At 47.5% G+C, this 23,409-nt stretch overlaps 2 protein-coding genes across 3 annotated transcripts in view; one reads left to right on the forward strand and one right to left on the reverse strand.

The window, feature by feature from the left end:
• Window positions 1-23,409, forward strand: part of ko (Stork-head domain-containing protein knockout) — a 366,522-nt gene that overhangs the window by 109,456 nt on the left and 233,657 nt on the right. The gene's annotated exons all lie outside the window — the stretch shown is intronic.
• Window positions 8,005-18,155, reverse strand: LOC144114696 (uncharacterized). 2 transcript variants are annotated; one of them, XM_077648594.1, is made up of 6 exons: window positions 18,052-18,137; window positions 14,131-15,390; window positions 11,556-12,674; window positions 11,100-11,160; window positions 10,578-10,743; window positions 8,005-8,253 (listed from the first exon to the last, which is right to left on the reverse strand). In XM_077648594.1, exons 3-6 carry the CDS (start codon window positions 12,663-12,665, stop codon window positions 8,133-8,135), a joined length of 1,458 nt encoding a protein of 485 aa, XP_077504720.1. In that variant the 5' UTR covers window positions 12,666-12,674; window positions 14,131-15,390; window positions 18,052-18,137; the 3' UTR covers window positions 8,005-8,132. The 2 variants fall into 2 exon arrangements, with proteins under 2 accessions (XP_077504720.1, XP_077504719.1); XM_077648593.1 differs by lacking the exon at window positions 14,131-15,390 and having other exon boundaries at window positions 18,052-18,155.

Below are 23,409 nucleotides of genomic sequence, written 5' to 3' on the forward strand. Positions count from 1 at the left end.
ATTTTGCCCGATGGGCGACGCGCGCTAAGCACGCCTTCTGCGGAGGAGTCAGTCGCGTGCGTAGCGGCTCGTCTGCTTGGTAAAAAAAAAAAATTAGCTGCGGTTTAAAGTTTTGGTTAACCCTGGTGAGAAGCGAATGCTTCCTCTGCATGGTTACGTTCACAAACGCCACACACTGGCGACGGATTGTCTGTAAAGCGTCGATGGAACTCCCAATGGGGCAGTTGCCACCTGCCACGGTGGGTACATTGTAATCACGTCAGTAGGTCACATGACCTGCCACGTGACACCAGGTGACACCTGTCACGTGACTGCACTGACGCTGCCCTCTTGAAACCTAACGTATTGAAGCTTTCGCTTCAAAACATCGTGATGTGTATGCCTAGATATTTCCTGACTGTAGTCGAATGCAACTCAAGAACGATGCTGCAGATGTCCCTTAAATGGGCAATAAGGGGAACACTAAGTCAGGCCAGACTGATTCGGAGGTCGTGGGTTGGGATCCCACCGGCGGCAAGCTTTTGTTTTTATTCTGCTTTCTAATCAATTACTTGCGCAATTAAAATAATTACACTATTCATTTCCCACGTGATTACCGCGCACAGCACGCACGCACACATACACACGCACACACACGCGCACACGTACGTACGTATGTCATAACGAGTCGCTCATTTCCCTACCTTGTCTGCTTGATAGCAAATATGTCATTTTTACTGAAAACAACGCTTTTGTAGACCCGAAAATTGCGTTAAGCCGAGGAACACGTGGCGCCGCCGCTTGAAGATTCATGCAGCGGCGACGAGTGACGTTTTCGTGAGCTTTCTGGAGGAACGCTATTTCGCCGTCTCGATTGGCATTCACCGTCGAAATACGAGAAAAAACAGTGCACCGAGCATAGCCGACAGTGCAAAGAGTTTCGTAATTAAAACAGTGCAAGACAGACAACTGGACAAAGGTTAGTCGCACACACGAGCGCTGAAATTTTCGCCTCGCATTCTGTGCACTCGGGCTGCGTGTAGCCGTTGTGCGCAGCAAGTTCAGAACCGCAAGCTATCAAAGGCATAACACGCTGTGTGTTTTTGTGCACTTACTATGCGGCTGGTGAAGCGATTTAGTTTTGCCCTCAGCCGTTGAATCGACCACTCTGTGCGGGCTGCGGAAGTTATGAAATTGCAAATTGTTTGTTTCTTTATTTTTAGTACGCGCTCGTGCTGGCACGTGCATGTCGTCCACGTGTGAAGCGCTATGCAATCGCATGGTCTTCATGTTTTCTGCGCAGTGGAACTGAGGCGAATATGCTTTTCAACGTGCAGAAAAAAATATCTTAGATGTGCCACATTCATGCATCTTTCATTTGGCTCATAAGTTTCCGAGCGCGGGTCGTCGCGATGCGCAGTATACGCGAGGTGCCGGTTTTCCGCGAGAAAAACATTCAACCAGCTGATGCGTGCTCGTCAAGATGATGCGCGCATCCCCTGCCGACAGCTCTAGCCGGCAGGCGGCGGACTATTGGGCGGTACGTACTCTTGCACTTTGCCGCCGTGACCACTGGTCTGTTGAGTTCCGGTTTTCGGTTTCCGGCCGCTTTCATGGTCTTTGTAAGTGCGCCTCTGATTGGTCGAGTTGCAAAGGCGTCGCGGCAGTTCATTTTTCGCAGGCTGTTTGAATGTGGAAGGGTTTGGGGACTTTCGTCCGCGATTTTCTCAGCAACACATTCACCTTTCCGCGCAGAAAACAGGACGGTTCTGTTCCCAAGGGATAATCTATCCGTCGAGTTCAATATTTCCTTTAGTTTGCGTTTAAAGGAGGCACCCCAGGCAACGGCGTCGGCCGATTTTCGTGACGCCGCGGTTATAATTCGATTCAGCCGTGGTTAATATCTCCTTTTATTGGTCACCCCCCTGGAATTTCATGGAATAATCGGATACAAGTGAGGAAAGAAGCGGCGAATGACCATCAAGGGACGCCCTGCACCCAATGGCGTCAACTAAACCGATCCTCAAGACGTTGTGGCTAATCCCCTGAAACCTGCTATCGTGACATCGAACGGGAGTGGCGGATGAAAGGGGATTAACTAAGGTTAATCGGATCATCCTCCGCACGATAAAAATCACTGTACTCGATTAGTCGGAGGGCCTCCTTTGAGAGACATCTGCCGCTTGATTCTTGAGTTGTGTCCGACTAGAGCAGGTTTAAAGGGATTAACCTCTACGTCCCGAGAATCGGTCGATGCCATTGGCTGGAGGGTCTCATTTGAGGGTCGACATTTGCCGCTTCGTTCTTGTGTTGCATCTGAATATAGTCTATCATTGTGAGCGGCGGTTGTTCTGCGATGCTGTGCGAGCTGATTGTTGCATTCATATCAACGGGCATTTACCGATGGGTGGAGAATAAGATTACACTCTCCTTCATCGACGTGCCCTGTACCGGTTCGAAAAAGAGTGTGCGATGCGTAAAAACTTTACGTGGAACACGCAGCCTGTCATGTGTACGGATAGTAGGAGCAGTGTGATTTTTCGTGCCGAGTAATTTTTCTTTCCAAGATACGTACGTCGCGCGTATATTGTGGATAAGGAGGCGACTGCATAGATGCTAACTGGAGTATATAGCTCTCAAGACAACTGCGTCAAGCCGAGCGATAGTCCATACCTGTAAACATGTTGGCGTAAATTGGCGTCTAGAAATGCGGGGAAAATGTGTCGTCATCATGCGTAGTATATATATAACATGAGACGGTCATCGGCTCCCGATAAACAGTGAGCCCCAATTTTCCTTGATGAGGTGTTTGTAAATCTACTTGATGTCTCTGTGCAGCTATTTTCGCTGTTGTGTTTCACGCCTCCACCGTACTTTCGCGACCGCTCGCGTCCGTAGTAAGGACCCTGTAAACTTCGTCTGAGTCGTAGTTAGCAAATTTTTCGCGTAAAAGAGAATTTCAGCGCGTAGTTTTCAGAGCGCGCATAAGCCGATTGTCGCAAGACGACAACCGGTGTCATGACTGAAGCGAACTGTACCGAAATGCATGATATTATATGTCGTGCCCGGCAAATTCCCACACGTTATCGTATATTCGAAAGCCGCGTGCAGTGACGAGCTGTGACTGTAGTTGTAACGATAGCTGTGGTCGCAACTGTAACTGCAGTGCCGCAGGAGTGCCGTCCTGCGAGCAACGTTGACGCAATCGGGCGCTGTGTTGTGGATGCCACTTCATGTCTCTTGATTAAAAAAAAAGAAATAGGAAAAGAGAGAAGAATGCACGTAGACCTCGTAACCTTTCCCGGAGGCGCGGTACGAGGCGAGAATTTCGAGCCACGCTCTGTGGTGGAGGCTTAATTATGACCAACGCCGGTTTCCATCCCCGCTGGAATGCTCGTTTCACGGGGCGCAGCGTGCGCAGTGTTTTGCGTGATTGGTTTCCTTCGTGCTCCGACTAACACCGCCGCTGCCCACCGGCTTACGCGGCCTCTGCGCCCGGGACACATCGTTCTCGTCCCGCTTATAACGCGGTTCTCCAATCACGCTCGGGCAAAGAACCCGACGAGAAACGCAATGCCCGCGGAGAGCACCCGCTGCGCACTGCGCCCAATGTTTCGTGGGAAAGTTCGCCTCGCATTACAGCAGCAGCAGCGCGCACCGTTGGTTAGCAGCATACGTCGTAGGAAGTCCTGGAGAGGGCCGCTCGCATGCCTCGACTCGACGCAGTCAGCGCACGTGCCGCGTGCGCGCCGTGCGTATATGTGTGCACGTACCATTAGGCGCGCCGCGAATGCGAAGCCGCGGGGCACAACATCTGGCACCGCATGTTGCGTGAGTGACCGCCAGCTACGACGCTAAACAAGGTCCACGCCGTCGCGTTTTTCCCGTAATGGTCGGTAAACGTAACGTGAGATTCGTCGGGACTATTTCTTTCCCATTTCTTATTGTCTTCTTCTGCGTTCTTTCTTCATCACGAATGCCCCGAGGCTATAGGTGCCGTCTGAATACCGTATCTGCAACCCCCACCGCTCCCGACATTACTCGTTAACGAGAGACCCTAGCTGTTACCGCCGGCTGCAGGGGAATGGCTGCGCCTATGCCGGGTGCACAGACAGAGATATGGGACTCACTCGTTCCTCACTGCAATCGGATTTTTACTGTAAGTAGCACTGCTCTGACGTTCCTCTATACTTTCGAAACAGGGACGCGCCTTATGGCAGTATTCCAAATAAATAAGGTTATCGTATACGACGTGTGAACACTGTTCTCAAAGCATACACACGCCGTAATGACGCTCAAGTCACAGTGGCTTTGCAAAAAACTAAACAAAAGATAGCATTTTTGGGAGCGCATAAAGGAGTGTTTTTTCAGAACTGGGTGTACGTCTGCTTCGGATTACGGTGCGAAACGCCAGTAAAATTTCCGTTACGAGCTTTGCTCGCCGCTCGCACATCGGAGAAATTAAATGCGGCGTTAGATGTTGAAAGAGCAGCGGCTCTTCCTTGAAAAGTTTTCTAGAGCCCCGCGCGGTGGCTGCTGAGCCCAAGGTCGCGGAATCGCATCCCGCCCACGGTGGCCGCATTTTGACGGAGCCCAGATAGAGAAACACGCCCGTGTACTGTGGAGATGTCCGTGCACGTTAAAATTCCCAGGTGGTCGAGATATCGAAATATTCCCGGATTCCTCCACTGCGGCGTCCGTCACAGTCTGTCAACATCACGTGCCATAACAAATACCAACTCACTCTTCGTGCGGCTGCACAAACGTCGGATTACGTGTGCGTGTCGCGTTAGCGGCGTGATCTTGCGTTCCGAAAGCGGCGCGTGGGACTCATCTGCGGCAGCCGAACAGGCCGCACGACCCAATCAGTAGTGACATAAAAAAGCGACACCAACCCTTTCCCCGCATTCGCGCATACCTCGTATCGCGCCGCGCTGCAGCCTCAGAGAAGAGGCCGCGTCTCTCTCCTGATAGTCGCGCCGTGCCTGCCTTCATGCAGGCGGTGGCTCTCCGCTCTGTCGGCGGCACCCCCTCCACTCTTCAGAGTGTGGCGCGAATGAGTTCCACCGCACTGCACCGGGGTGCATGGCGGCCGGTGGGGACGCGCGGATAAAAGAGAAATCCGCTCGGGGCACTTGCGTAACACAGATCCTCCGTGCAGTGGTGGGGGGCGAATAACCGCCGCGGTTCGTAAAGAGAGCAGCGGGGAAGAAGCGGCACAGTTGGCGACGCGCCTGCGGCGGCGAACGGCCGCGCTCTGCTTGCCCCCCCCCCTCTATAACTTGGACCGCGCTCCTCCGGCTCGGGACTGCGACGTCGCTTATGCGGGAGCCCAGAAACGCTGCGGGAAATCGGAAAGTGAGGGTAGCCTCGAGGATGTCGACCCGGCCAATTCGCGCCAACTCGGAGGGACTTTTTCTAGCCGCCGCAGGGGACTCGGCGACTCGGTGTCTGTAGGGCCTCCGGCAAGTTGCGAGCGCGCCTCCATTTTCACGTCCTTAGCGTATACGGTGGATGCGTGAAAATATACTCGCGCTCGCATCGTGAATGTACTGCGAACATAGAAAACACGTCTGGTGTTTTCATTTATTGATTTTGTCGCGCGTAACAAGAAGCATCCCAAGAATGGCGAGCACACAGCATGCAATGCGCTTGCTATTCGAGATGTGGGGACGGCCTTCCCCGTATCGGATCAGCCTGGTATACCGCGTGCAGCTCGGATGCTTTCACGTCTATAGCGTACATTGCGCAGAGCTGGCGACCACAGAAATTGGTTGCCGGCCGTATTGAAGAGTAGCGTTAGCATACTCCAGCCCTTAGGTTTCAAAATGAACATTCCAGCATTGGATGCAAAAGAGACGCCAGAGCACCTCAAGCGAGTGGCCCAAGCGTAGCTGTATAGTAAGGCAGCCTGTGTGTCAGTGGTTGCGCGTGCGCAGAACTACCCAGGTTCGCACAAATCGTTGTCGACTGCTCGAGGAGAGTATGCACAATGTCGGTCCGTGCGGTTACACCGGAACAGTTGTCCAAGGGATCCACGCGCACACGCCTATACAGGCCAAGCTCTGTTAGAACAAAGCGCGGCTGAAAAAAAAAAGCGGATTTAGTAGCGATTATGCAGCTTCTGGAAAGGCGCCGGACAGGAGCGCTTTCTTCGTTGCTGTTTTATTTCTTGTCGCCCGGTGGCTGAAAAGCGCTGCCAGCGCGTTAGTTATGCTACGTGCGCAACTTTACGCGCACGTTGAAAGTTGCAACGTGAACGGAATTGAGAACTGCGTCGGACCAGCCTCCTTAGAATGTAACGACCTTCGGTTCACGCGCGGACCTGTTCCAAGCGACGTTCATTTGGCTGCAGCGAAGGTGCCCCTTGAAAAGACGCTCTCGCTTAGGCGTCGGGCGCGGAACTGGAGCGTTTCGAACCTTCCCGGAATCGGTCGGCCCCACAGCGTCCCGTGGGGGAGCGTTTTGTATTAACCTCCACGTTTATAATTGCTGCCACTGAAATGCAAAGCGGGCGCGGGCGCGCATTGGGAGCCGATGGGAATGGTCCGCGTGCTGACCTCATTCCGCCGCTGTTGCGCAGCCGGGTGGCTAACCAAAGCCGAAAGGATAATGGCCGGCCTCACCCTGGGCCGCGTGTGGCACGGACGCCTCGCGCACGCGGTCAAATAACGGCTCGTCCCAAGGCGTGGATACCGACACTCGGTGCGCGCCGGTTCTCCTGCACTGCGCACGAAACGTTACACTTTCCGCGCGCTCATCCGTCTCCCCTCTCCTCAGCGTCTCTCTCTCTCTAGGCAGTTGGAGGCGGTGCACGCAAATCGCTGCCCTGCGAGCAGTTTTGCGTATTTTCTTGCCTGCCCGCGGTGTAATTAGGCTGGGGCAGGGGGAACCCGTCTATCGCCCCGGGTGCCTGCTGCGCACTGCACCACCGTCCGAGCTTGTGCAGACCGCACGTGGAGCGGACATGCGCGTGCTCGCTTTTTTAATGCGCTATCTTACACTGTCGCCAGTGGAAGCTTCTTGAAACTGTTAAAGGGGCTCTGAAACACCTTCCGAGCAGAGCACATAAACTCGCTCAATCACTGCATTGTGTTGTCATGAACACCCGAGCCAAAGAATTCACTTCTACAGGCAGCAGAGGACCCGCAATCACGCGCGAAAGTTGCCGAGCCCTTCCCTGCGACTTTTTCATGCTCGCACCCTCCTCCGTCGCTCGCATCTACGTATACATGTTGAGAGATGGCTATTGGTTAGATTGTTTCAGACGTCAGGTAGCTACACTGTAAAAAATTTTTTCCAAAAAAAACAGACATTTTCTGGCAGCTGTCCTGCCAGAAAATGTCTGTACAGTTCTGTTTTCCGTTTTTCAGTTTTTCGGTTATTTTACAATGTTAGATTTTTATCATTTACCGAAAATCCCTGTAAAATTTCTGTGAAATTTCATTTTCTGTTTCAAAGCAAGTCTGTGATTTTCAGGTTTTTCTTTCTCATTATTTACTGAAAGCTTGTAAAATGTCTGTGAAATTCATTTTTCTGTTTTCAGTTATTCTGTTATTTTACAGTGTTTCTTTTCTGTCATGTACAGAAAATCTGTGAAATTAACTTTTCTGTTTTCAGTTATTCTGTTATTTTACAATGTTTCTTTTCTATCATGTACAGAAAATCTGTGACTGCAATTGAGTTTAGTTGTCTGTTTTTGGCTGCCCTGTTAATTTACACACAATTTTCTTTTTGGTTTGCAGAAAAGATATTTGAAATTCCTGCAACGTTCTGTTTACTATTAGTTGTTCTTTTATTACAATTTTTTTCCCCGCACAAAATACGGTTTCTGTGCAAGCACAAGGGCTCATTAAATTACAAATACGATCTTTGCGTCGTTTATGCCAATGAAAGTGTGATGTTACATAATTCGTTGCTCGAGGGAAGTTGCGTGAAGTAATTTAAGAATATCTAAATATGAAACGTTTGCACACACTGATTTTCATCAGTATAGCATTGCCTGAGAACCAAAAGCCAAGCAGCTTGATATGAATGAACACTTTATTAAATCGAAAGTCACATCAGCATCAGCAGTCTTCTATAGCTCGAAGACTATTTCTGAGCCCAACATAATAAAATGTTATACAACACAAGCAACAGAAACTAAAAATCTAAAAGTCATAGTCTTTCAAAGCCGTTGCGAGTGCAGCCACTCTTGGTGACAGGCAGTGCTGCTTCCCGCCATTCTTTTGCACCTTTGTTCCTCTTGCAGGATTAATACCTGCAATAGCCCTGAAACAAAGAGCCACGAGCTATCACTAACGACCAGGCACAAAAACTTAATTTTTATAGTTGAAAGACAAAAATATATTCGTTCTACACTTGCACAACCACTCTGACAAGGGCGGATGTGTTAAAAAAATCAGGTCTCATATGATCCGCTACGTTGTGAGGGGTAAAAGCTAAGTAAAAAAAAACACTAATATCTTACCTGTTCCCATTCAGAAATAAAACTCTAGCTTTGTGAGGCATCACTTTGCTGCTCAAACCTTCTTTTCAAGCTCCTCATAGCGATAAAGTAGCAAGATTCGTTTTATCAACAACCACAGATCAGCATGACTCACAGGCAGTGCTGGGCGGAAAGAGCATACGATGCTTCTACAATGTCATTGTTTACGAGGCATGTGTTGGAGTTTCCGGTCATACAGGTACCATTGGAAACAGAAGTATCTAGGATGCTACTGAAGTCATTTAAGCACCTTGCTTCTCAGTGATCACCTCATTTTACTACCACATATTGAATTACTTGAGATCGACTTTCATCTCCACAAGTGAGGTTTTGATCCAGTGGGTAATGATAAAAGTGTCGGACTAGTTCGTAGCTTATGCGCCCTAGGAACTCATAGCCACTACAGTACATGTGGCCCTATGAATGAGGAGGATTGAACGGATAAAACAAGGAGAAACGTGCTTTAATAAAACGTTAGGTCTCTTTTGCCTACCTTGCTACAGCGGTTTGCCATGTCAGGACGCACCCCTCTCTCATAAAAAACAGCCTGAAATCCGTACCCCGATTCCATTACCTTAAGTGTGTGTGTGTGTGTGTGTGAGATGCGGCAGAAAAAGAGCGGGAGAGACATTTTTTTTCCTTCCGATTGATATTTTATATACAGTGTGATTTTTGTCACTTTTGAAGATATGTTTTAAATACTTAGCTACGTCGGTGTGGTCTTCTGAGCTGGACTGTACAGCAAGGCAGACATTAGGTGCCTCAAATGTATCTGTAGTTACATAATTAACTTTGACTGACTTTTCTATTTTTCATCTCAGAAGCAAGGCAGGTTATGTTGCAAAATTGATGGTCGTCAACTTTGAATATGAGCTGTTTTTAAATACTCCTAAATGGCAGTATCATTCCAGACATCGACCAACAAAAATACACATACGAAAGCTCGTTGAGTCTGCTTTCCACCATTGCATATTCATAGAAAAATCGCTTCTCGTACTTCTAATGCATGCAGCAAGTACAGTTAAAGTTAGTGTATTTTTATGATGTATAAGTTAACTAGATTTCGGCAAGAATACGATGCGCAGTTACGGCCTTGTATAGATAGGTAAAGTGAGCCAGCCAATTGAACAAGCTTTCCTTCGATACTTCGAAATACATTGCCGAGTAACAAAATTTAAAAATAAGCCTAACCTTCGATGTTGCCAGATAAATTTTGCAATACAACCTTCCCTTTAAAAAGCAGAAATAGTAAAGTTTGTTAGCTAATTTAAGCTGATTAATCGTCTAATTATTCATCCTTATGAGGTACATAATGTCCACTTTGCAGTACAATCCAGCACAATAGAAAGCACCGGCGCATTTCTCACACTTTTTAAAATAGAAGGCTGCAAGGGTTAAAAAAAAATTAACGTTTATAATACAGTTGCGTGCTTGTCACTTGCTTTGTTTTTGGTGTTGTGCTTTATTATAACAAAACAAACAAAACACCTGATCTCAGACCTTCACATTTACAAGAATGCATCCTTGTCTGTATGCTCTTGCATTAGCCTTCCAGCAGAACTAATAGACAGCACACAGGCGTGATCCCAAGCTGCTGCTGTACTGTTAACTATAGAGATAAAAGGTTTCTTTATGACGTCTCGCTGTTTGACACATATTTTCAAAAATGAGACTGGATAATGAGGGCATGTTATTACGTCAGTCAATGGTAAATCAATCATTAATTTCTTGTACTACAATGTTGCTAAAACTCCCTACCTTAAAGCAAATTTTCTTCGCTGCTGCTCCTATACTACAGCACACTACCAAATATCTTTAGCATTATTGCGTCCCAGTGCTAGTTCAATGCCAAACTGAAGAAATGCCAACTTTCACCTCTATAAGCAAACTTCATTGACAGTATGATATTCTCGATGAACACGCACACTGTTCAAAAAGCTTTTCAGTTGAAGTGCATTTTCTTCGCGTACACTCAGTTTAGCAGCGTAGTAACCGCTTTTCTAAATAAGGTTCTGGAAGATTGGCAGACTGCAGTATGCATTTGCACAGGGCGTGCTGTGACGTCAGGCAAGTGTACAGGTGAGTGAACATTGGCTTCAGTTCTTACCTCTGTGTGAATTCCAAGCACAGGCTCGTCTCCTTCAGGTACTGGATGTTAAAAGCAAAATGGGCAAAGAACAGCAGCTTGAAGGCCTCGTCTGGCTTCGATGCATGAAGCACTGGATGGGTGTCCACGCAGATTGTGTATGAATTAGCAGTGAGAAAAGTCCATCCTGGAAAAGAGTTGGAAGGAAGCATTATTATTCACTTTGTCCTTTTTTTATTATGTCTTTCAGTTACACGTAAAGTCTTTATTCAGAGGGGTGGGTCCATCACCATTAGGTTTAGGAGGATAAGTGAATAACGAGGAAGGGATAACGACGAAGATTGCATTGACCTATATATGATAGGCACATCGAGCCAGCAATACTCATTAAGCATTTCAATCAGCGGGAAGTGTCTTTTAATAAATTGCATACATTTGTCTAATAAAATAAAGATTTGCATTTCGGACAAGGTAGCACCATTTAGGGCATTTTTCAGCAATTTTTTTAAGAACTGCCCCTTTAGTCAGTCATCAGTATCTTACCTTTCGCGCAGATGAAAGGACAGCTTGGCAGATCCCCCAAGTCATCGTCGCTGGCCATCTCCTTATATGAAAAATCCAATTCACATGTGCATTAGCATTATGATCAGTCAATGGCATGTAATAAAAGAAAAATGTTGCCTTAAGTCCTCAACACAGACGCCATTTCACTTAAATATGAGTTACCATTGCGTCGCACGCTAAAACACACCGCAGCAAGTCTGCTGGCTTTGAGGATAAATTTTTGTTTGTGGGCAAGGTTGACATAAAACTTCCAGATTTTTCTGTTATCTCAGTACAAATGTTAGAGACGTGGGTAAAACAATCACTGCACTACTGTTATAAAAGGCAGTGCTGACTTGATTATTGGGAGGAATAAATTAATGGGACACTTCACATTGTGCATTAACGTGCGACGACTGCAAGGAAATAATGCAAACTACATTTATCAGTTTTTACCTCTGTTAGCTTGTAAAACAGCTCTTTGTCTTCTCCGAAGATTGCGAGCAGTAGTAGTGGCATGGCTTCGTATTCAACTGCCATTGACTTCCTGTTAGTTTTGGCAGCTTCTATTTCTTGGAGACAAGACTTCACGCATTCTTTTTTTACTTGGCTGTGTGCGTAACGAAAAACTTGCCGTCCAACAGTCTTTAGTCGGTCATCGAAAGTCTTTGCAACATTTGAGCCTAGCAAGATGTTTACGTGGTTGGTCAGGTGCTTTGCCTGAAACAGAAATGGCCAGCTTCGCTCAATGTCTCGAATATTTTTGGATGCATTGATAAGCTGACGTTGTGATGCATAAGTCTCTGACATGAGCTGTGCGACCATGGTCTCATCTGGAAACGCAAGCCTGAACTGCGACAGCAAGTCGTCTTTTTTCTTCTCCTGTGAGTCAGCAGTCTCGTCAGATGGAAGCTTTGGTTGCCATGCCACACACCCATATGAGTCTCTCTGAATCTTCACTCGTTTGACACTCAAGTCCAGTTCACAGTCCGGTTCGAACTGATGTGGCTGCTCAGAGCTTGGCCTTCGTTTGTTGTTAACACAGTTTTCAAGTTTCCACAAGAGTGTCTCAATACCCGAGCCAATTACTGCCCCATTTAGGGTGTCCTCGAATGTCTCCGGGTAATGGCTCACAATTTCAGCTGCGATGGCCCTCAAGATCTTGCGACCTGGCTTCCTGTTTATGGCAAGAATATGGTCACTCACAAGTCGTATCATTTCATTCAAGTCGCTCTTTACTGGACGCTTACCTTCTTGGCAAGCCTTCATAAGCTGTGGTGGGAAAACCTCCCAAGGTGTAGAAAAGCTTGCACACTGTGTGCTTGTAGGCGATTGAATGTCGTTGGGAGAAAGTGACACTGGTGGGTTGGGCGTAGCCGCTGAGTGAAGCCTTTCAAGAAGAATCCTTCTGCTGATGGGCTTTAAAAATTGCAAATCCTCTTCAACCACATACTTCAGATGTTCCAGGGACTCTACACCACATTGCTGCAGCTTCTGGACTGTCAGCTCTACAATCTCCTTGTCAAGGGCTGGCAGCCAGTTGGAAATTCGTTGTTCCAACTCCATTGCAGCTATCTGAAACACAGTTCAAACTCCATCAAGTAATCCATGCTTCAAAACAAAAACAGGATAACTGCAGCGGGCAAGGTTGTACTGGATTAATGGTGTGTTGTCAAGCAAGCTGTCGAGCTCAATGCACTTGATTGGACCGTCATACTTAAGATGTTAAAATACTGCATTCCTGGTTCATACGATGTACTAACAGTTTTTACAAGAAAAAAATGCCGGGCATCTTTCGACAGGATCAGCTGTATTTCCCCAAACTTTAGTTCGCCGTTCTGCCGTGACATTACAACTAGCATTTTGCACTCATACAACAGACCCCGAATAGTTGCTTGCTGTGTTGAGAAAATTTCCCCTTCATCAGAAACAACTTCCCGAACTTCGTTCTGAATTTCAGGACTGCAAAGGCTGATCATGAAAGTAGATGCATTATCGAGAACGTCAATACTGCTTCCTGTGTTCTTGTAAGCTTGGAAAAGCTGATGCCGCTGAGATAAAGTCAACGTCAAATTCTTGAAATTTTGACAATTTCTAGCACATTTCTTGAAGTAGCTGTGTTTGCTCTCGCATCGCATTGTCCACAATCTGATCAGGGGACCAAACTGCATAATAAGCATTGGATAGTGAAGAAGGTAATGGTGTTTTGGCCTCAATGGAATATTTGGGAACAGAGCTGCTCTGCTTGTCATGTAATCTTCGATGATATCTTGGAGCCTCATAGCCATTGCACTTGTAACTGCTGGCGCAGTAACTAAAAGAACAATTTCTGACAGCAACAGAACCTGCTTCCAGACCTCATTCTCTGTACACTGAACGGAACCGACTAGGAAGAGGGGAAGAAAACGAACCATATTCCAGTTCTGAATAGCATGGCCTCCAAGTGATTTCTTTACAGGAACCTCACATGGTCTGTCATTGAGGTCGCTGTGCTTAAAAGGAAAGCCACCTATACGGTTATTGAGATCCTCTAGAGAAATCCACTCACAAACCGTGACAAAATATTGTATATACAAAGAAAGGTCGAATGACACTATGCCTTCAAAAAGATCGTGTGCCAAACAAGGGGGAAGCCCTGGTGCACAAACGTCAAAATACTTCAGATCGTTGAACAAAGACCTAAACTTTACTCCCTTTTCTGCACTTAAGGAGCTATCGGCTGCTAAGGTTAGGACAGCACTGTTGTAATTGTCTGGTGTTCTCAGCTCGAATACACCTGACAATGCAAGTGGAGAGAAGAGGTCTCTTCTTTCCGCCACACAAAACCTGCAGATGTGTGTTGCATTGCTAAAGTTTTCAACAAAGCCACCAATTCAATGGCTTCCAAGATTGTCACCGAGGATTGCGCACACTGTGCCAATCAGACGTGTGCCCTTTGTAGTGACGACTGTGCCTGCTTCGAGCTTTTTCAGATCATCAATCAGGGGTGCAAATATTTTGTCTTGATCAAAGTATTTAAAGTAAGTCTCACTGCAAAGCAAGCAGAGCTTGATGGAGTCAGTTGAGCATCTCTTCCATGAATAAAGATTGCCAAGAATTAAATAAACTGCAAGCAGCTTGTGCTTCTTCTTCGCAGAACCGAGTGGATTTACGACTTCGAAAGCATCCTGGAAAAGAATTAGCTTTAACGCTTTTGGATGATCCTTGTAAAGTAAAATAGACTTGAAAACACTGCCATCGGTGAAGTCTTTCATTACTCTGTTGGTGTTTGGTAAGAGTTCATCACACTGCTTAACCGCAGCTTCATTTTCTAGCATGGCCTCCAGTGTTTTTAATACTGGCACGTAGTAGAATGTTGCATCCCTATTTCTTTTGTTTCTTCCCAGTAGTATTGTAACAGGCTCCACAAAGAGAAAGCGTTTCTTGAAATGTAAGTTACGGGTGTGCTTACTGCGGAACACACCACCCGGATCTCTGTGCACAGCTAAGACAAGATCTGCTTCAAAAGCTTCGTCGATTATCTTGTCAACTTCTTCACTGCACACAACATGTTTGAGCCTAGCTTTAAAAATGGAAGTCATCATCGAAACATTAGCGGTCTGAATGTCATATATAGCCTCTGCTATCAGCTGCACAGTGGATGAAGGAACGTGACGCTCTGACAGCAATCTCAGGTATAGATGAGCGAAAGCATCAGTAACTTCGTCACTGCATGTTTCCTGGCAGTCTCTGGGGGAACCTTCATGAGTACTTGCAATTGGAGCTTCTTCAAGCTCGTTGTCCCAGGAGTTCTCAGCAGACTGAATATTTCCTGTGACAGCTTCTGAAGCAATTGCACTGACCATAGTTTGAACCTGCGATTGTGGAGCTGAGTTTGTGGCCTTTACGTGGTAGCGTGAAAGGTGGGAGGAGAAAGAAGCCTTGTTCTTGTACGCTTTGCTGCAGTTCTGAAATGGGCACTTCACCTCTGTCCCTTCGGTAATGTGACATTTCAAGTGTGCCACAAGAGATTTATAATCTTTGCAGAGCTGAATGCAGGCATCCACAGAGCACACGAAGTCACATCTGTGAACAGTTATAGCACTGCGGCTTTCGCCTTCTGCACGTCGTGCTTGTCTGTGTTCACGGCATATGTGGCTGTACATGCTGCCGACTTTACGGAACATCTTGCAACAACTTCGAAAAGGGCACTTGACGTGGAACTGGTTCACATTTTTGTGCAAAGCGATGTGCTTGTAGAAGGAAGAGAGGGACGAAGTAATGTTGCTGCATATGCTGCAGGAGTACATCGCTGAAAAAACCAGAATGGAAATAATTAAATTATTATCCACATAACTTTAAGATTGTAAGCTATACAAGGATAGAAACTGGGAGAGTATGGGAGTACGGGAGATGTGCACTTAACCTGCGCCACTAGTTCTTGCCGCCACAGCAGGAAGTGTGCCACCTTTCTTATTTTTCAGCTTTAACGCGTCGCCTTAATTGTACATTTTTTGTCGATTGTGATGCTCATCCTTCCTGCGCTACCACGATTGTACATACGTTAGATAAAAATTGCCTTGAGCTCAGCATGATCAATCATTAATTGGGAGACGCCTCGCATGCTGACTTTCAACCAATTAGTATAGCAGCACCGTAGATACTAATTTGTACTGTGAACAGCATGCATTTGAATACATAAGCTTGAACACACCTGTCCTGAACATGGTAGAAGTCGTTTTCTTTTTTTATACTGAAACCCAAACCGTGCCTTACATATGAGCTATTATTTAGGCTTGTTCTCTGATATATGCATCTGTCACGCAAAGTAAATGGATGATCAGTGTTAGCTAGTCCACGTTGTACTTCTATCGTCGCATTTGCTTTGAATACCGCGGCCATGCACTAGTGCGTGTTGATTGCGGTTTTATTTTGGCTTAGTTACAGGCTCTCTTGACTGAGCTGCAGCGTGATTGCGGATACCTTAAGTTAGTATCTACTACTTTACAAAGGCCGGGAGCCTTCCGCTCAGGTTGTGAATGCATTTCTGCCAGTTTTTTAGCGCGAAAGCACTAATCCGGAGGTTCCTACCCCAAGAAAATTCTGCTCTTGCTTACTTGTGAAGCAGCTGCATAGCAGCAGCTGCATAGGAACACTATAACAGTTAGCCAAGCATAGGGATGACACTGTGCCTATACATGATAGCCATAACCAGGGTCAACCATGACCCGAACATGAGTTAACTTGGAATTTGGTGCCCGGGCCACCGCCAAATTTCAGCATGGTTCACCCAAAAATTGACCTCAGCCAAACTGGACCAAAACTGATTATAAGTAATCAGTTTTATTCAATACAAGTATATTTAGTTCTCTGCAATGTCCAGTTCAAGTACTGTTAATTTGATTACATTCGGAGAATTTTTGTTATTTAAGTCACTAATTACTCTTCACTAATTAGCGGTCACTAGTCAGGTACTACTAATTGTTAAATTATTATGTCAAGTTCAAGTACTGTTGATTTGGTTGATTTTCTGGTAATTTAATTCCCTAATTGCTATTGACTAATGAAGGGTCACTTATCAGAGGTCACCATTTCTCCTTTACTACCTCCAGGTCAAATACCGTTCGTCTGATTACATTCGGAGCATTTATAGCCATTTTATTCACTAATTGTTTATCGCTAATTAAGGGTCGGTAATTAAGTGTCAGTATTTAGTCCTTTACTACCTCGAGTTCAGGTAGTGTTCATTTCATTGTAATTTAAGCATGCTGTCAAGCATCTACGACGTTTGCAATTCTGCGCCAGCCTCCGAAGAGAACTGACACGTGCGGGTGACCGACGACCCGTTCCCCGCATAACATGCATCTCACCGTCCAGAACTGTCCGTAATACGTGATATAGTCCAATATGGTAGTCTCATTAGCCGACAAACAGATCAAACAGCATATTCAACATTAAAATTTTCAGATTATATTTCACAGCCATAGCAAAAGACGTGTGGAATCTATTTGACGCTTATGCCGATACAGCGGCGGCGACCAGGCCGCCGAGCCTACTGAGGCGAAGACATGCTCCACCGCAATACACGGGGGAGCGCAGGCCGCGTAGCAACCGCAAAGCTGGAAACGAACGATCCACCTCCGGGTCGACGTTGCTTGTCGACAGCTAGGCAAGGGCCAAGACCGCAGCTTTGTTTACTCGAGAAAGTTCGCGTCCGCATGCAGAGTCTGAACACTCGTGAGTTCAAAGATACCGTGAGCCGAACGGCCTCCGCTCAGCCGTAGCTCCGCGTGAGCAAGATGCGATGCCGCTGCATTCGAAACGACAAGCTGGCGCAGGGCTGGAATCTCGCGAGACTGGTTCGGCTCGCGCGAGTGGCCGGTGCGCCGGCCGAATGACGACAGTCGGCGCGGCGGCCAATGCCGCGAGTCGAAGCTCAAGCGAGAACCCGAGCCCTGGCAGATCTCAAATTTAACGCACACACCACGTTAAAACACGCTGCAAAGATTTCAGATAGCCTTTAGAGGCAATCGTGAATGCGATGAAAATTAAGGGCTGCGTGGTTGCGGTAGCGAGGCCGCGGCACGATTTAGAAGCTAGCACAATGAAATATGGAATAGACACACGACGCTTGCCGCTACGGCGGCGTCCGCGGCGGCAAGTGATTCGCGCGTGAGCGCTCGTCCTGTTCGTTTTAACTTTTAACTGCGGGTCAAAGCTGCACCTTCACCATGAACAGTTTGCGGAGCGTAGGCAGCTTGAAACCGCAAGGCGGAGGACGAAAGTTACGCAGGGCTAGGGCTTTCCCGCTATTTAGTGAGATGCGAGCTATGTGCCCATGCCTTAATATTTCGCTACAGTAATCCACCTCCATCGCACGCAACATCTACAATACAGTTTAGAGATTTCCACCGGTGACACAAAGCAAATCACACTGTCTGTATCAAGTGGCAGAGATTGTTTGTTCACTCACCTTTCCAAATGAAACGAATAAATCGATGCACGAAGACACCAAGCCCCTCTTCATGCGGAAGTCATCTTGCGAAGTGCAGCTCCGCATCAAAAGCAACCACAAAGTACTAGTTGTGCGAAAAATTTAGTTTACTACACTCTAGGCTTTAAAAAATAAACGGATGTTTTTAAGGTGTTCAGGTGCATTATTCGTAGCTTACTTCTTAATAGAGACGCACGTGACTAGACCACGGCGGTCAAAAACAGAAAATGTCTGTTTTTTTGCTTGATCACCTTTCTGTTTTTTCCAGTAACAGATTTTTTCCGTGCGGCAACAGTAAATTTCTGCAAAAACGCCTGTAATTTTACACACTTTTTTTACAGTGTACCATGGCCGCGGCCAATAAGCAGCGTAGCTCCGGCGGGTCGGGAAGCTCCGCTCCCGGAGGTGGAGCCTGCGGAGGAGGGCCAACCTGCAAAATGTCACCAGAGAGGGAAAGGCGCGCAGACGCTGAAATTCAGATTTCAAGTACAGGCTCAGCTTCTACGAAGCCCATTAAAAACAAATTCTTCCCGGACAATATTCGTAAAGCGGCGCGCTTTAACATCCCAGGCATAGCGCAAGTTTATTAAAGCCCCTTTCACGAGCTGGGTTCAAAAAAACTTGTCGCTGTCGTCTTCGCTCGCGGTAGAAAATACGTCCGACGGAAATGGATTTCCCTATCTCGCGCTGCGTCGCGTCGCGTCGAGTGGCGTTTGTGTGTCGCCCGAGTTCTCGATTTCCGTCGGTGCAGCCGTCTGGGGAGTTCGCTGAACGGCGCAGGAGCGACTGGGTCACCGCTTGTGCTGCCGCGGCGAGAGAGAGAGAGAGAGAGAAACAGGGAAGACACTTCCCCGGGGGCAGGTTCTGTCCCAAATGTTCTACAGCGAGAGCGCCACTCGAGAGGCGAACGCGTGAACGGAATTGTCGCGATGACAAAATAGCCGAGCCCATTTGCTCTTCCCCTTCGGAGCTCGCTGCTGGTCTTGGCGGGCTCTCTTTAAGGCATCGCTTTCTGCGCCTGCTGCGTCCACTGCAATTTGTCGCTCCCAAATACGGGGCCCCATTTCGACGCCGTTTTCGCGTCGCGTAACACCCCATCGTGGCGGGCCCCTGGGCGGCGCGCTGCCTCTGAGCAGTGGGCCGTCCCTTTCATTACGGCTCTATTCGGCGGGCACCCTGTCCTCCCCACTGCGTATTCCAGTCGATCCCGTTAGGTATTGTACTTCGCATCCGAAGAGAGAAAAAAAAAACGAATAACAAGGTCGTGCAGTATGCGTGTAAACTCAGTGCACATCCTTTGCTTATTTGGCAATACTTTAACCTTACCCGCTGCGGTGGCTGAGTGGTTAGGGCGCTCGGCTACTGATCCGGAGTACCCTGGTTCGAACCCGACCGCGGCGGCTGCATTTTTATCGAGGCGAAACGCTAAGGCGCCCGTGTGCTGTGCGATGTCAGTGCACGTTAAAGATCCCCAGGTGGTCGAAATTATTCCGGAGCCCTCCACTACGGCACCTCTTCTTCCTTTCTTCTTTCACTCCCCCTTTATCCCTTCCCTTTCGGCGTGGCTCCGGTGTCCAACGATATATGAGACAGATACTGCGCCATTTCCTTTACCCAAAAACCAATTACTTATTATTATTATATTAATACTTTAACCCCGTTCAGTGGCTACAGCCGGGCGGGTCAAATATATGGGCCAGCAGGAGCGAACTTATGTGAATACGCCGATGGATTTCGCGCACGAACCACATTAAAACAAGACGAAGCATACTGGAACGAAGACAGAATAAAAAAGAAGCCACGACATACCGTGCCATCTTGGCATGTCTCAGTGGCAGACACGATTTCTGTCGCCGATAATAAACGAACGTTAGCAGGTATAATGAGTTGCAGCAGCCAAGAACTGACGCTCCATAAACTATATTAACAGCAGAAGCTGACCAGGCCCTGCGTCTTCCTGTCGAGCTCTCCTCGTGTAGAAATGCGTGATAGTGCACGGTGCATCATGGCACTGTGTACTTTACGGGGCATCAGTTTTACAAACGTGTTTACGTCGCGTTACCCCTAACTCGTGGCAGCTGTTTACGTAGAATTAAAAAAAAAAGGCGTTTTGCTGTTCTGTTTATATGCAGCAACCGGAGTGTTTATAACGGGAAAGCGATTTGCCTATAAAAGGGAGCAAAAAAAATGTAAATTGTCGGGTTTAACGTCCCAAAGCGACACAAATAATCGGTGAGGGCCGCCGGCCTTAGTGGAGGGCTCCAGATTACTGGTTTCGACCACTTGGTCTAAATCAATTAAGAACGTGCACTCACATCTCTCAACACACGGGCGCCAGGCGTATGTGTTTCGCCTGCGTCGAAACGCAGCCGCCGGGGCCAGGATCGACCCCGCGACCTTATAGGATCAGTAGCTGAACAACAATGCCAATGAGCGACCGCAGCTGGTAAAGGCGACCAAGGCACGCGAAGTTAAGGTATGCACCTAATTAAGCCCCGGGTGGTGTAACTAATAATAATAATAATTGGTTTTTGGTGGAATGGAAATGGCGCAGTATCTGTCTCATATATCGTTGGACACCTGAACTGCGCCGTAAGGGAAGGGATAAAGGAGGGAGTGAAAGAAGAAAGGAAGTAATAGGCGCCGTAGTGGAGGGCTCCGGAATAATTTCGACCACCTCGGGATCTTTAACGTGCACTGACATCGCACAGCACACGGGAGCCTTAGCGTTTTTCCTCCATAAAAACGCAGCCGCCGCGGTCGGGTTCGAACCCGGGAACTCCGGATCAGTAGTCGAGCGCCCTAACCACTGAGCCACCGCGGCGGGGCGTGGTGTAACTGGAAAGCAGGCCGCAGCGCGAATTGGCAGAAAGACAAACTTCGAAGACAGTTCTGAAAAGCTAGACGTTTTCTGAATACCAGTGCCCTCATTTGAGGACAAACTCGTTCACAGGGTGCCGGCTTTTGCAGCGATAAGTTTTAAATACTTGTTCCTTTGTTTGAGCGCCGTTATGGTGGTATAGTAACCGGCGTAACCGGAGTGGGGTAACCACGGCGACCACCAGGAGAGGCTGTTAAGTTGAAAGGAGGAGAATGGTTGCACTGACGTCACTCAAGGCGTCCCCGGATCGCGCGGTGGCAACGCACCACGGCGAGTGCTCCGAACCCAGTGACGTCACGTGTGACAGCGTATTTCCGAGCTCTCCCTCGTAACTCCTCAAACTGTTGTGGCGACCTCCCGAAACACATGCGTAGACTTCGTCGTTCACAATCAGGCAATGGTCCAACACCACCAACTCACATTCTGCCACTTCTCAGGTCACAAGGTTTCCTTCATGACGATCAACGACTGAGAGAGAAGTGCTATTTGAAGACCGAATATATGTAGCAGAAAGTTGCTTTATAACTCAATCAGTCTGTATACCACAAAGTCAATATATCGCGAAGTGAAAGTACTTCAACAGCTGTCGCTGAAAATCTTGTCCTATAGTGGTAACCGCGTCCTGTGAGTTTTTAAGAGCGTTGGCTCTTGCTACTTACGTTTGTCAAGGACGCGTCTCTTTGCAATGAAGGTCAAATTGACCAAAATAGTAACCAGGTGACCACACTATATCACATAACAGCAGTGGGCGCGTAGCCCCTCAGTTGATACCTATGCTTTCGATCCGTTATATATGTGCCAGTATAGCGGCCATCGAAGTGGACCCCCCCCCCCCCCCCCCCCGGACCACTATTTGCAAAAAATTTGGGGGCCACCCGTTTCACGCTGAATGTTCCAGTGCTGTCAAATGGCTTGGCATGCTCCTGAAGGTAAAGTTACTGATTGAGATGTAGCCAAAAAGTTGTGTGGGATTCGCACCGACGAGCTTGCCGCGCCCAGACCGTGCATTCAGAGGACCTTCAGACGGCCATTACGGCCGAACCGTTTGTCGCAGGGGGTTCCGGATGGTGTCAAATGATTCATAGTGTTGTGATGCACGCGTTTGTGAAATTTATTAACTGATATAACGAAGAAATATACCGGATATAGCGAAGCTGGCTGTAAATCGCAATAGTAGTTCAAAATGCATGAGGTAGATGGCGCTGCTTGTGTCTTAGAAGGGATGTCTCTGGAAAGGAAACATCCGCGGATGTTTTTTTGGTCTTCTCCACGTTTGCTCAGCACACCGATGCAAACACTTAAAGCTCCCGTGGCTAACACTCTTAAGTCGAACACTGAGGCAGTGTTGGCGAATAATCTTTTTTTTTTCTTTTTGCTTTGTCCCCCATGGCGTTTCGAACCTCGAGTGCGGCGGCACTACTGCTGCTTGTGAAGCGTCCGCGTCGAATTCAGTGGAAAATGGCCTTCGAGAGCTCCCTGGGTGAATCCATTTGAGGGTCATGTCGAGTTGCGCATCCATGCTCACCACTCACAGAAGTAGAAGCGCCATTTCCTTTGGCATACCTTCCTGTCATCATTCCTGGCTTTTTTTCTCACAGAATCATGTGCCTCCTCTTGAATACGCGAATCGCTCACCTTAAAGGACTATAGGCACCAAACTTTTCTTGCGTGTTTTCTTCTTTCAAACAATGCGTTAGACGTCGGTATACATGGAGCACCCTGTGGTATTCGCGCCTACGACTGCTAAATAATTTGCGGTTCAATTTCTTCTCTCATGCCGTTTCGGCTTCAACAACCGAACGACGGCCGTGACGTGTAGCTGAACTTTAGGTCACGTGAGGCACGAAAAAACGGCATTATAACTGCTGATACGTTAGTTCGTTGTAATTCTAGCTTTTGAAGGAGGCTGGTTTAAGTGCTGTAGCGAGTTAGAACTACGCATCAGCGTTTATATTGCAGTTTTTCTGTGCCTCACGTGACCTAAAGTTCAACTACGCGTCACAGCCATCGTTCGGTTGTTGAAACCGAAACCGAAACAGCGTGAGAGAAGAAATTCACGTATAATTCATTTGGCGGTCGTAGGCGAATACCGCGCGCTGATCCGTGCATTCTAACGTCTAACGCATCCTTGGAAAGAAGAAAACGCGCAACGAAATTAGGTGCCTATAGTCCTTAATTCTTTTCGTCCTATTCCCTTCTTCTGCACTGCCGCCGAAGCGCACACGCGACAAGGCGTGCATGCGTAAAACTCCTGGAAACTGGTTCCATTCCTTCTATTTTGTTTTCGCCAAACCCCACCTCTCCAGCTTTTGCAACGCGCTATACGTGTAGGAAGGTGAGTCAGAGTGACCTTGCTACATTGGAAAGCTTGTGTTCGCGGAACGTTGCCGGCACATGGGTCGATCTCTTTCCTGCTATCCCCTCACCTCTTTTGTTTCACTTCTTCAAACTGCCTG

The sequence above is a fragment of the Amblyomma americanum genome, chromosome 1 (genome assembly GCF_052857255.1).
Source record: "Amblyomma americanum isolate KBUSLIRL-KWMA chromosome 1, ASM5285725v1, whole genome shotgun sequence".
Taxonomy (NCBI): domain Eukaryota; kingdom Metazoa; phylum Arthropoda; class Arachnida; order Ixodida; family Ixodidae; genus Amblyomma; species Amblyomma americanum.